General features: G+C 41.5%; 1 protein-coding gene across 6 annotated transcripts in view; it reads left to right on the top strand.

Annotated features, from left to right (window-relative positions):
* Positions 1-12326, top strand: part of tube1 (tubulin, epsilon 1) — a 33985-nt gene extending 21659 nt beyond the window's left edge. For 5 of the 6 annotated variants that reach the window (XM_038799658.1, XM_038799659.1, XM_038799663.1 and 2 more), the window contains 4 exons: positions 2153-2293; positions 4768-4908; positions 6227-6401; positions 10821-12326. In XM_038799658.1, coding sequence (XP_038655586.1) covers positions 2153-2293; positions 4768-4908; positions 6227-6401; positions 10821-10979 — 616 coding nt within the window. In that variant the 3' untranslated portion in view covers positions 10980-12326. Of the gene's footprint in view, positions 1-2152; positions 2294-4767; positions 4920-6226; positions 6402-10820 lie in introns of those variants that run through there. The other variant, XM_038799662.1, reaches the window with a different exon arrangement.
* The last annotated feature ends 1308 nt before the right edge of the window (positions 12327-13634 follow it).

The following is a 13634-nucleotide window of genomic DNA, read 5'->3' on the forward strand; positions in this document are numbered from 1 at the left end:
GAAGAGAGTGTTTGAACACTAGGACCTCAGACCTAGCACCGGATTTATGGTCTACAGAGCAGTAGTGATAACTGATCTCCTATATGGCTCAAGAGACATGGGCTACTACGTACAGCAGACAAAACCCTGGAGACGTAACACCAGCGCTTGCTTTGCAAAATCCATTGGCAGGGTAGGTGCACCAATGTTGGTGTTCTCGCTCAGGCCAACATCTCTAGAATCAAAGCATTGACTATGCTTGGATCAGCTCTGCTGGGTGAGCCACATCAGCTGCATGCCTGACTCGAGATTCCAAAACAAATGCTCTAGTCGGAGCTTCGACATTGCAAGTGAGTCAAAGGAGGGAAGAGGAAATGCTTCAAGGACAGCCTCCAAGCCTCCTTGGAAAAGTACAACATCCCCACCAACACCTGGGAATCCCTGGCCCATGAGCACCTGAATTGAGACGAAAAGCATCTGGCAAGGAGCTGAACTCAAGGGCCCTTCTTGATGATTCCCTTATTTCCAATTTCGTTATTTTTACTATTACCATTTTGATCCATGGATGCTTAATGGACATGTATCTTTTAAGTCGAGCAGAAGAAGTGGGGAACTCAAAAGTTACAAACGAGTACACTCTGCTAGCCATCAGAAAGAGGTCAAACCTTTTGGCACCCATGAGCGATCGGAAGGATTTGGTTCGATTGGTTGGTTGATTGGTGACCAATGAATTGGCAGGAAGGCCGTATTCTGCCCGGAAACAGGCGGTGATTGGGTCATACCCAAGTGGGATGGTTTTCAGATAAATGGCGCACTAGCCCAGAGGGTCATAACACCTTTAGTTTCATCGGCAAGAGCGAAGTGAAACCAAGCATTGACAACAAAATAATCTCTTGGCAATTAAGGCACCCCACCCATCAGCTCTTCCAACCACTGTCTGCCCCACCTATGACAGACACTGTAGGTTAGACATTGGACTCCTCGGTCACCTGAGAACTCCTTTTTAGCGTGGATGAAAATCGTCTTTGACTCCAAGAGACTGCTTCAGAAGTTCTATTGAACAGCGAGCAGTAACACAGTGGACACAATGGCTGACCTCTTTGTTGTAAAGCCAGTGGCCTGCACCACTGACTGCTGTGCTGTGATATTGTACATTATAAAAGTGCTAGTTGCAGTCAGAGGAGCATGCCCATACATTGTGCCTTTTACAACTAAAGAAAAGCTTTTGGGACAGCCACTCCCTGGCTTATTTCCCAGGGCAATCCATTGACCAATCCAGAGTCTACTTGCCTGGTTTGAATTTAAAGTTTGGCTGTTAACTGCCCCCTGGTGCATTCTCCATGTCAATGCCTCTATTGATTAGAGTTCACTTGCCAACCGATCAGTGCACTCATCTGCAGGACAAAAAGCTTCTTATTGCAACCAACTTGTATTCTGTAGAGTGCTTCAAAACTCCACAGAAAATCGTCCCTCAACAAATTTGTTATTTAATGTTTTCTTGGAAATGCAGTCGCAAACATTGATCAATTAATCATTTTGGAAATGAAGAATTATGTTTATTGAACAGTGTTTATCTAGTGTTCTCCAAAAATCAGTAGACTTTGAATCTTTGTGGGTTTACAAACATGCTGTAAAATTTAATTCGCTCCTGCATATATATTAAAGAATCACAGCAATCTGCTGCGTCCCCATTGGGTAATTTACTGACCAAATACTTGAAACTGCCTTTGTTTCTCTCTCTACATTCCCTGTACTTTGTATTCCTCCCCCAACATGGGTCAGAAATATTTCTCTTTGATTTTTAACATCATGAATGTAATAGTTTATAGAAAACCATTTATGGAGCCCATAACATTTAATTGCAAAATGGGAACTCCCACTAGTATTTGTTAGATCTAGTACTTCTGTTTATATAGGTGAGATTTACTGTTCAACGTTTCACATAGTTACAGAGGTACAATTCATCTTGCATAAGTAATACGGATAGTAAATTTGACCATTGAATGATTTACTCATTGTAGTTTGTTTAATTCCATGGTTGTGTGCTAGTAGTTGATGCAATGTAATTTTTTCTAATGAAACAAGCTGTTTTTTGAACAACTTTTGAACTAACCCTAATTTGTGTCGATTGTTAATTGTATTTGTTTATTTATCTTGTTTATTTCATTCGCAGTTCCGCCAGGTTTGAAGGATCCCTCAATATGGATCTTAATGAGATCACCATGAACCTGGTTCCATTTCCACGGCTTCATTACCTTGTTTCTAGTCTAACTCCTTTATACACCCTGGCTGATGTAAACATCCCCACAAGAAGGTAGAGCTTTTACCAGTAGTTTAGTGAAAAAAATCATATTGCTGCAAAATCATTTTCTTCTGTATGATTAAGGTCAATCTGCATATATGCAAAAACTGAATCAAAATGAAAAGGAAGAGCTGATGGGTGGTATTGAGAGATGGGATCAAATGAACAGAAGGGAAAAGATCTTTGGGAGGACTTACAGAGATTTTGAATTCTTTAAAATACAGAGACTTCTTCCATCCATTAGTCTAATGAAAAGGGACCTTGAAGTCCTCGGTGATGATTAGGTAATTGCACTAATGATGAGCTAAGAATAATTGTTTTGAACACTCGTTTGTGTTGAATTAGCTGATTCAAGATGGGTTGTAGAACAGGTACTGCAATTAGCAGCAGTAATCCTGAGCTATTAGTTAGTGACATAATCCAAAAACACATATTGCTGAGAACGTATAACTTTACCTTTACACCTCGTTTTGATTTTATTTCCATCTCCATTTAGAAACCTGACAACATGTCTCAAACAAATGAATGAAAGGTTTTCCAAACTTGCATACAAAGCTAAAATCTTCCTTTTTTTAACTATAGTCAGCTCCTGAGCATTTATTTTTCACACAGTCAGCCTTCTCAACTGACCCCTCTCGATCTGGAATAAATGTTCTTCTTCACTTTGGGTCTGTCATTAAGAAGCACTTTTCCGGGGTAGCACGGTGGCGCAGTGGGTTAGCACTGCAGCCTCACGGCGCCGAGGTCCCAAGTTCGACCCCGGCTCTGGGTCACTGTCCGTGTGGAGTTTGCACATTCTCCCCGTGTTTGTGTGGCTTTCGCCCCCACAACCCAAAAATGTGCAAGATGTGAATTGGCCACGCTAAATTGCCCCTTAATTGGAAAAAATGAATTGGGTATTCTAAATTTTTTTAAAAAGAGAAGCACTTTTCCACCTTCAAACACTGTTCCCCACTCCACGCTACTGAGTTCCAGCCTATGGCTCAATATATCTATTCGCTGTGCGAGCTTCCCTCGGTCCATAAATTGCAATTCATTCAGGATACCAATGCCATTACTCAGAATTCTGTAATCCTAACACCTTGATTCTTGTCAAGCTCCGCTGATTAAACCAAGGGAGCCCAGACAATCAAAACCTTTTTTGTTACCTTCACATGTCTCCTTCATTGTAAATAATTTAATTCTACTTTATGCCCCTTCTTTCAGCCCTTGCTTCCAAGACATGGTTTATTCCTTGTTATCTGGCCTCAAGTCCAGCATTGATAGTGATTGCTGTGAAGAAGATTGTGCTGAAATTCAAAAGGATATTGACAGGCTGGTGGAATGGGAGGACAAGTGGCACATGGAATCTAATGCAGTGAAGTGGGTCATCTTATTAGGAAGAATGGGAAAATGTAGTTGAAAATAGAGGATACAATTCTAGATGGGGTGCAGGAGCAGAAGGAGCTGGGGGTATATAGACAAATCATTGAATGATGCATGGAAGGTTGAGAGCACAGTTAATAAAAGCAACCTGAATCCTGGGCTTTATAAATCGGGTCATGGAGTACAAAACCAAGTAAGTTCCAATAAGCCAGGATAAAACACTGCCTCAACTGGATATGCATCTAGTTCTGGGTGCCACACTTTAGGGAGGATGCAAAAGTATTAGGGAGGATGCGAAAGTATTAGCGACGGTACAGGAAAGATTCATGAGAATTACTCCAGGGATGAGGAGCTTCAGTTCCATTGATAGACTGGAGAAGCTGGGCCTGTTCTCCTTGGAAAAGAGAAGGTTCAGAGGAGATTTAATAGAATCTACTTTAATTAGAAAATCATGAGTGTCTAGACAGAGTTGATAGGGAAAACCTGTTCCCATTATTGGAATTAAAAACTGAAAGATATCTTCTTAAGATGCTTCCTTGACCAAAGATGCAATGGCAAATGAGGAAGCATCTTTTACCCTGTGAGTGGTTAGGTTCTGTAATGCATTGCCTGGGAATGTGATGGAGGAAGGTTTAATCATGGCTTCAAAAGAGAATTGGATCATTGTGTGAAGAGGAAAAAAATTGCAGGGCTGTTGGGAAAAGACAGGCAAATGGCACTAAGTGAATTGCTCTTGTGGAGAGCCAGTACAGGAACAATAGGCAAAATGGTTTCTGTTGGTTAACCATTCTGAATTAGTTTGTAGTGGTCCAAATGAAATGGCACTTTTAGTTGGGAGGAGACAGATGACAGATGATTTTGGAATAGAGATTCCTAATAAAACCTACTAATTAAAAAAAAAAAATCTATCTGCAGGTCAGTAATGTACTTTTTCTTGTCATTGCACATTAACTAGCAGTACTGATTTTGTGATGCTTTATAGTACTGCTGATTAGAATCCCCTCCTCCAAGTTTAATACAACTTCTAATTTAAAAGATGTATTTATATTTGTTGGGTTTGAAACATACTACATATAGTGAACTATCCTAGCCATCCACTCTTTGGTTCTTCATTTAAACAGGTTGGATCAGATGTTCACCGACGCTTTTAGTAAGGATCACCAGTTGATGCATGCTGACCCAAAACGTAACCTGTACCTAGCCTGTGCACTGATGGTTCGGGGAAATGTTCAGATTTCTGATCTCAGAAGAAACATTGAGAGGTTTGAATCAAGTGTGTGTCTGCGCACGCATGCTGTTCTTTTATGTTAAATTAGTGTAGTTCCTGTTCATTTGGAAGTTTCGTACTTGGGAGAGAAATTCAGCTTTAGTCAAAACACTTTTCTTTTAGTAGTTGCCAATTATAAAAATTAAGGCAGGATTTCATACGAGATTAGCAATTCTGTTCACAGAATGGATACCTACTCTTTCATATGTTTAAAGCTGTCTTATACTGTTTTTTAAATTACATTTTACTTTCTACTGGAGTCATGGTTAATGAGTAAATTGTACAGATTGCGATTAGCAGAAGTTTATTTTTTTTCTCTAAAGTGGTGCCAGTTTTCACCTTTCTGAAAGCTTTGACCCTTTACTGGCCCATGGTGATTGAACACCCCAGTACTTTGCAAAACCACCCGTTATTCCCAATGGGAAGAGATGAGAGAGGATTTTGAAATACAGATTCATGATCATAGAATCATAGAATTTACGGTGCAGAAGGAGGCCATTCGGCCCATCTAATCTGCACCAGCCCTTTGAAAGATTACCCTACCTAAGCCCACACCTCTCTACCTGATCCCAGTAACCCCACCCAATCTTTTTGTACACCGAGGGCAATTTATAATGGCCAATCCACCTAACCTGCGCATCTTTGGACCGTGGGAGGAAACCGGAGCACCCAGAGGAAACCCACGCAGACACGGGGAGAAAGTGCAAACTCCACACAGACAGTTACCCAAGCCGGGAATCGAACCTGGGACCCTGGAGCTGTGAAGCAACTGTGCTAACCACTGTGCTACCGTGCCACGTGATCAAACTTTTCACCTTGATAAAAAGGAAATTTTGTATCGACATATTAATAATGCACTTTTTCTTACAAAAACACTGACGATTAAGATCTGCAGACTATTAGTGGGTAAACGAGACTTGCACCAATATATGCATGATCCATTCGCATCCGGTATTCACTTTGAACGGGGGTTTCTGGAGAGTACAGAAGTGATCAATTTGTGACTAATTTCCTGGGATGTTAAGGCCATCTATCTCTGAGGTTAGCTACTCGGGGTTGGATTTTCTAGTCCTATCAAATTAATGAACATTTGGGTGGCTCGCTGCATCTTTTCTCCTAGACATTTTAGCTTAATAATTGACCAAACTCTTAAGATTTTCTTAAATTTTACCACAACAATGACTAAGTAGCTTTTTTTATATTTTATTGCATTCGTTGCACGATTACATTTTGACCTCTGTGAAAGCTGCAGTTACAAATCACATTCTTAATCAATCAATGAGAGCATAACACTCTCTCTTATTTCCCTACAGGTTGAAACCTTCTCTCCAGTTTATCTCATGGAATCAGGATGGTTGGAAAACCAGCCTCTGTTCAATACCGCCAGTGGGTCACACTCACTCCTTATTGGCACTAGCCAATAATACCTGTGTTAAATCTACCTTCACAGATCTAAAGGATCGATTTGTAAAACTTTACAAGAAAAAGGTAAATTCTGAATAATTCCGATATCTCAATTTACAGCACCAGGGACCCAGCCTTGCGTTACTGTCTGTAGAGTTTGCATGTTCTCCCCGTGACTGCGTGGGTTTACTTCAGGTGCTCCCGTTTCATCCCACAGTCCAAAGATGTGCAGGTTAGGTGGATTGGCCATGCTAAATTGCCCCTTAGGTGGGGTTACCGGGTTACAGAGATAGGGTGGGGCATGGGCAGAGTGCTCCTCTGGAAGGTCGGTACAGATTCGATGGCCTGAATGACCTCCTTCTGTGGGAATTCTAGAACAAGAAGTTTGGAGTACAAATATTTCAATCAGTAAAAGCTGTGCCAGAGGTCAGGAACATAATTTTTTAAAAAGCAAACCAAACACTAGGCTGTACTTCCTGAAGGATATAATTGAAAAGTGGGGACGTTATACTAAACATGTATTGAACCTTGAGCTACTATGTGCAGTCATATTATAAAGAGGACTTGGAGGAGGAGAGGGTGCAGAGAATATTTACAAGAATAATCTCAAATGTGTGCTGTACACATCTCGAGAAAGGATTGACCGACTTGGTCTTTCTTCTCATGAAAAAGAAGTTTGGGGATGACCTAGTGGAGGTATTTAAAATTACAAAAGATTTTGATAGAATGGATACAGAGAATGTTTCTCCTTGTGAGGAAGAACAAAAATTAGAAGCCATCAATATAAAATAGTCACCAAGAGACCCAGTAGGGAATTCAGAAGAAACTTCTTTATCCTAAAACTGGTGAGAATGTGGAATCAAAACATAAAGTGCTGTAAGTACTCAGCAGGTCTGATAGCATCTGTGGAGAGAAAAAAAAAGTAGAGATTTTGAGTCCAATATGACTTGTCTTCAGAATTTTGAATGTGGAATGTGGCAAACATATGGAAACAGAACCACCTAGAGGTTCCCTTCACCATCTTGGCCACACACCATCTTGACTTGAAACTATATCGCCATTTCTTCACTGTTGCTGGGTCAAAATCCTGGAACTCAACATCACAGTGGGTGTACCTACACCACATGGAATGGAACACCTCAAGAAGGCAGCTCATCGTCACCTTCTCGAGGGCAATTAGGGATGGGCAATGAATGCTGGCCTATCCAGCAAAGCCCAGGTCCCTTGAATGCATCAAATAAAGCTGGTCACCAAAAAGAGGGTTTGAAGTGAAATAATATCGATGCATAAGGGCAAACGAGACAAACATATGAGTGAGGGGAATAGAGCAGTGTTTTTCAAACCTTTTTTCCTGGGACCCATTTTTACCAACTGGCCAACCTTCGGGACCCACGCCAGCCGAACTTTGCGACCCGGCTGACCTGCGCGACCCAGCCTTTTCTCTTATCTTGTTGCTGCTGACAAAAATGGAGGAAATGGTTTTGGGTCCCTTTGGCCCTCGTACACGCTCCTCCAATGGAACCTGTTGGATGAAGGTGAAGCCTTCCGGTGTCGGAAAGTATGGAGTCTCCATCTGTCCAAAGTTCTGCATTTTTTTTTTCCCTGTAAAATTTTATCAAATAAACCCCCCACCGCCGAACTTTTAAAATAAATAAATAAATAAAATGAATAAAATAAATGAAAATGATAAAATGAATAAAACCGCCTGAACTTGCCCCCGAGTTTGGAATAGAGAATTGCAATGATGCATTTAGATGAGAAAAGATGGGAGAGCGACAGTATAGAAATCGGGGAGAAGGACTGGAATAAAATTAAAGGGGCCAGCATTTATTGCCCATCCCTAATTGCCAATGAGAGGGCAGTTAAAAGCCGGTTTGGGTCACATGTAGGCGAGAGCAGATTTCCTTCTCTAATGGAAGGAAATTGTTTTTACAACAATTGGTAATGGTTTCAGGTCATCATTAGACTTTTCATTCCAGATTTTTATTGAATTCAAATTTGACCATCTGCAGTGGTGAGATTCGAACCTGGGTCCCCAGAGCATGACCCTGGTTTCATGGTTTACTAGCCCAGTGACAATACCACTACGCCACCACCTCTCCAGTGATCTGGTAGACTTAACAGTTGACAAGTCTCCCGGGCCAGATGAAATGTATCCCAGGCTGTTGAGCGAGGCAAGGGAGGAAATAGCAGGGGCGTTGGCAATAATTTTCAATTCCTCTCTGGCCACAGGAGAGGTGCTGGTGGACTGAAGGATAGCTAATATGGTACCAATATTCAAGAAGGAAGGAAAAGGTAAACCAGGAAACTACAGGTCAGTCAGTCTATCCTCATTGATGGGGAAACTATTGGAAGCAATTCTGAGAGACAGAATTAATCTACATTTGAAGAGGCGGAGATCAATCAAGAACAGTCAACATGGTTTTGTTCAGGGGATTTCATGTCTGACCAACTTGATTGAATTTTTTGAAGAGATGACCAGGTGTGTAGGTGAGAGAAATGCATTTGACGTAGTAGATGGTGAAATTTGAATTCAATAAAAATTTGGAATTAAAAGTCTAATGATGACCATGAAACCATTGTTGATTGTCGTAAAAACCCATCTGGTTCACTAATATCCTTTAGGGAAGGAAATCTACCATCCTTACTTGGTCTGGCCTCTCTGTGACTGCAGACCCACAGCAATGTGGTTTGCTCTTAACTGCCTTTCAAGGGCAATTAGGGATGGACAATAAATACTGGAACAGCCAGCGATAGCCATGTCCCATGAACGAATAAAAAAATAAGAAGTGGGGTCCCTCGGGTCGAGGGGTGTTTTTCTGACTGGAAGCCTGTGTGCAGTGGGTCCCGCAGGAATCAGAATTGGGGCTCTTGCTGTTTGAGGTTCATAGAAATGACTTGGATATGAATGTAGGAGGGTTGATCATCAAGTTTGTGGATGATATGAAAATTGGTGGGTGATAAATATTGAGGAGACTAGCCTTTGATTACACAAGGATATAGATGGTCTGAGCAGTGGCAAATGGAATTCAATACAGATAAGTATGAGGTGATGCACTTGGGCAGGACTAACAAGGCAAGGGAACACATGATAAATGGCAGGACCCTGGGAAGCACCGAGGATCAGAGGGACCTTGGTGTGCATGTACACCCGTTCCTTAAGGTAGCAGAGCAGGTAGATCCAGTGGTTAAGAAGGCATATGGTATACTTGCCTTTACTAGCCGAGGCGTAGTTTAAGAGCAGGAAGGTTATGCTGGAACTGCATAAAACATTGGTTCGGCCACAGCTGGAATATTGTGTGTAGTTCTGGAATCCACAAGATAGGAGGTATGTGATAGCACTTGAAAGGGTCCAAAGGAGTATTACCAGGTTGATGCCTGGGCTGGAGAGTTGTAGTTATGAAGAGAGATTAGATGCACTTGGGTTGTTTTTCTTGGAGCAGAAGAGACTAAGGGTGGAGGACACCATTGAGATGTATAAAATTATGAGGGACCTGGATAGAGTTGACAGGAATAAGCTTTTCTCCTTGGTGCAGGGATCAAATACCAGGGTGTGAGGAAAAACTTTTACCCAGAGGGTGGTGGGAGTGTGGAACTCACTGCCTCCTCACACTAAGAAGTATTTAGATGTGCCTTTGCAATCCAAAGTATATGGACCAAGTGATGGGAAATGGGTTTAGAATAGTTAGGTGGTTGATTTTGACTGGCGCAGATTCGATGGACTGAAAGGCCTTCTCTCTGACTCTGACTCTGAGACTCGACTGGAGCAGGATCACTGACACGGACTGGTTGAACTAAATGGCTGTATATCCCATGCAATCCTATTTCAATGGTTTGTTTTTATTGATAGATTCTTTCTTGGTTGTTTTCAAATATCTCCAGTAGTTTTCCTACTTGTTTATTTGTAATTTGGTTTTATAGATTTAAATTCATGTGCAAGTAAGATCCAGAACTTTACTTTTTTGTTATTGTGACTTCCTGTAGTATTCTAGACGATCAATCATGTCATATCCATATCTCACTTGGGTGAACAGGTGCAGCTGCCTTCAGATCAATCATGCATTTTTAGTTCTTCTGAGACAATGCTGGAGATAAAAAAAACGATCCATCCTTGAACATGCTCCCCCCTCACCCCCTACCCCTCAGTAACCATCCAAGCATATTTGCTGAGTTACCGTAGGATATGCTCAAGGAGCTGAGTGGCCGATTTTACTGCTCCTATGTCAGATAATACATTATTGAATACAGCATTTACTACAAAATGCAACTGGAGAACATCTAGTGTATAAACAAAAGGCGATTGAATATTGTCCTTGGGGAGCTCTTGCCATTTAATGGGCAAAATGAAATACGTTCATTAATCATGCCATTAACATTTCTTGTACACGTTATTGCATTTTTTTCAATGCAATTTGTCAATGTATTGATGGGACATTGTTATCAATCACAAAATGTTTTAATTAATTGTTTGAATAATGAGTCAAACTAATTTTGTCATTTCAGGCTCACATTCACCATTACCTTCATGTGGATGGAATGGAACAAAGCTGTTTCACAGAAGCTAATAACTCTTTGTCATCTCTGATAGAGGAGTATAACCAATTGGATGCTACGAAAGGACTAGCATCCACCAATGTGCCCCGTCTTTCCATTGCAATGTAAAATATCATATAGTGACATTAAGGGTTGTTAAACCCCTATTGGAATACAAAGAGCCTCAGCATTAATTTAATTTTGTATAATACTAAAATAATCAAGTGCATAGTTATAAACCTGGAAGGCATGTAAAAGGTAGCCTGTGTTGTTCAGTCCTGAAAGGTCTTGCACAACTTGGCCTGTGCCAGGTGTAAAGGCATAAAATGTGTCCTGTTACAACATTCTGAATGGGCGTTCTTCACTATTTCTGAACAATTACAATATTTATTTCAATAAACATGCAGTGTTTCTGTGATGAGTTGGTGGGTCATCAACATGGAGTACTAATCTGTTAAATAGACTGGGAAAGTCCTAAAAATTACATCCCTGACATTCATGGTAAGTTATTCTTATCTGGCACAGTGTAATTTAGGAAGAGAAAAATCAGTCAAGTCTTCCGGTTCCTGATGTGGCCGGGATTTTGTCAGGCTGATGGGGGTCTCAGGGAACCAACCGCTGTGGGGGTATGAATGGCCTATTTACTGTTCCTATGTCAGATAATACATTATTGCATGGCATAATAATGATATTTACAGCAATTACTACAGTGCCCACTGCCGTTGGACCTTCCCCATAATTGAGGTGCCCAGTGGCAGAAGTCCCACATTCTGATAGAAGCCCACACTCATGTGACCCCAGCCCACAGGTGAATAAAGGTGGGATAGGAGTCGCAGGATGGAATGGGGCAGGGCAGGGCACAGGTAAGGGCAGCGTACCAGACAACCCACTAATGCTGGCCAAGGATCCTGAGTCAGTCCCTTCCACCTTCTGACTTGATTGGGGAGTTTTTCTCACCACCTGGAGACTGACTTAGGAGCAGGAGTAGGCCTGATGTGAGGCCTCTCAATTAACTAGTCCCAGCCAACATATTTCTGCCACTGTATGCTGCATAAAATCCAGCCATCTGGAAATTTTACAGGAAGGTGCATCTGGGATTAGTACAATATCGTCCATGAGTGTTGACATGATTTCCAATTCTATTGATATTTTGTAAAGTTAGATACGGAAACTACTTGGCTAGCTTATCATATAATATACCGTAGAGCTGATAATATACTTGGAATTGCAGACCAGTATTGATTATCTCCTTTTGAATCAGAGAAAAATTAAATAGAAAATTATGTACTGCCTCTGGATTAGAGTATGCAGGCATATAGTCCTAGTATCAAGTGAACAATCTGATATTTTAGTGCACTGCAAGGAATTGAAATGGCACTTTAAAAGTTGAATAAATTAGATTCCTCTCGTTGAATTTTTTTCTCAAATTGGAACATCTGATCAAATTATTCAGAAGAAAATAAAATCCGAAATCAATTTAGTTTGTATCCTTGTTTGCTTATACCAACCAAATTTGAAACATTTTAATAAATTATCTGCACAACAAACTTTGTTTTGTGAATGAAACACAAAAGGTGATTATATTGCTTTCACTAAAATTTAGTTTAGTGGAGTATCAATGTTTAGCAAGATGGGTATACAATATATACTCATTTTTGCATAATGTAAATTTGCGCATCAGAATACCAGAATACAATTTCTATGTTTTCCTACATATTTATGATAACTATTAAAATAATTTTACTACAGCTATTTCAGTATTATTTGATCTGTGTATCATATGCTTTTCCTACTTAGTAATTTTTTGTACAGTGCAGCCCACTGATGCCACTCTTTGCGCACTAAAACAAGGCTGGAGAAGATTAAAATAATTATACGCAAAAACTGCAAGACAACTGAGCTGTTGAACACAATGGCATGGCTTGGACTACGAGCAATAATGTTTTCTTGTGTAAAAGGCATAATCACATGTTTTTAAGTATTTTTATTCCACAAATTTTCAAACTTTTTACAACTCCCTGACCAACATCCTCACATCCCTCCCTCAGCAGTCAACCGTAACCAACTCCCCAAAATATAAAATGAACAAACCCCAACTAGTGTAGAACCCATCACTCCCTTCCTCTCCCCCCCCCCCCCCCCCCCCCCCCCCCACTTTAGAGAAAATGTCACTTTCCAGGGCCAAAAACTCCAGCAGGTCCCCCTGCCATGGCGAGGCACAGGGTGGAGAAGCTATCTCCATCCCCACAGGACCTGCCTGTGAGCAATCAGCGAGGCAAAACATCTGCCCCCCGCACCCGCCTGCAGCTCCAGTTGGTCTGGCACCCTGGATATGGCTTGTAGGGAACAAGCTCCACCTCCACATGTAGTTCCCCCGCGATGCTGAACACTATCCTCCAAAATCTTCCTAGCTTCTGGCAGGCAAAAATCATATGCCCATGTTTCGCAGAGCCTCAACCACATTGCTCACAGACCTCCTCCACCCCCTCAAACAGCCAGCTCATCCTCGACTTTGTAAGGTGTGCCTTGTACACTACCTTCAACTGTATCAGCCCCAGCCTCGCACACAAAGCCAAGGCGAATACCTTCCGCAGCACCTCACACCACAATCTCCCCCCCACCTCCTCCAGCCCTGCCCCCAACTTTGCCTTAACCCTCTCCATGGACACCCTATCCTCCTCCAAAATCCTCCCATAAACTGTCAGACAACGCCCCTATCCTACCCGCCTCCAACAACGATGAGGCAGATGCTATGGGGATGTTCGGGAAGAGGTTCCTTGCAAA

This window comes from Scyliorhinus canicula, chromosome 6 (assembly GCF_902713615.1).
Source record: "Scyliorhinus canicula chromosome 6, sScyCan1.1, whole genome shotgun sequence".
Lineage (NCBI taxonomy): Eukaryota > Metazoa > Chordata > Chondrichthyes > Carcharhiniformes > Scyliorhinidae > Scyliorhinus > Scyliorhinus canicula.